General features: G+C 43.1%; 1 protein-coding gene across 1 annotated transcript in view; it reads right to left on the reverse strand.

Annotated features, from left to right (window-relative positions):
• Nucleotides 1-778, reverse strand: part of LOC107575960 (CUB and sushi domain-containing protein 3-like) — a 12,174-nt gene that overhangs the window by 3,366 nt on the left and 8,030 nt on the right. The window contains exon 4 of the mRNA XM_016262260.1: nucleotides 125-451. Within this exon, the coding sequence (XP_016117746.1) occupies nucleotides 125-451 (327 nt within the window). The remainder of the gene's footprint in view (nucleotides 1-124; nucleotides 452-778) is intronic.

Genomic DNA, 778 nt, shown 5'->3' on the forward strand with positions numbered 1-778 from the left:
TTTAAAATATATTCAAATAGACAACAGTTATTTTAAACTGCAAAAATATGACTGTTTTTACTTTATTTATTCAGAACACAATCTTTACCGCTACATGAAACGCATTCAAAAGAGAAGCACTCACTGCTGTACGTGATGTTAAATCCTCGGCCGGACATCGAGTGGTCGGCCTGGAACTCCAGTTGGAGGATGTTGGAGTTGCTGGTGAGGTGCGAAGGCACTTCCGCCCCAGAGAAGCGTCCCAACACCACAGCGTCCACCAACTCCCCGTCCCTCACAGTCAGGAAGTCATAGGGAGGCTCCAGGTCGAAGTCATTGAAGGCCAGATGGATGCGGCTGCCTGGTTCTGCAATGATCAGCCAGACACAGTTGAGGTTGTTGCCGTAACCCTCGGGATAGTCCGGAGACAGGACGGTGCCCATGGCCGCCGTGAAGTTGGACATACAGGGAACTAAGAGAGGGAGGAGATGCTGATCAGTTATGTGAAGGTCAAAAGCAGCAAAGACTAATCTAAATTCATTTTAAAGACATCCAATTTGGCTAAAACCTCATAGCTGCAAGTTAAGGCAAGAAACCACAAGCAAAACCACAGTTTTTTTCATGCACTGGTCAATTTAGAAATTCTGGGCCGATTTGCTTTCATAATGTTTCTTTTTTCAGACTAGTAGCCAGAAAACATCCAAACTACACATTTAAGTGTTTATTTTATTACACTTTATCTGTAGATTTCAATTATGAGACATATCTTTGAAGGCCGTTTACTCTAAATGAGTTTTTT

The sequence above is a fragment of the Sinocyclocheilus grahami genome, unplaced genomic scaffold, assembly GCF_001515645.1.
Source record: "Sinocyclocheilus grahami isolate Dianchi unplaced genomic scaffold, SAMN03320097.WGS_v1.1 scaffold3054.1, whole genome shotgun sequence".
Lineage (NCBI taxonomy): Eukaryota > Metazoa > Chordata > Actinopteri > Cypriniformes > Cyprinidae > Sinocyclocheilus > Sinocyclocheilus grahami.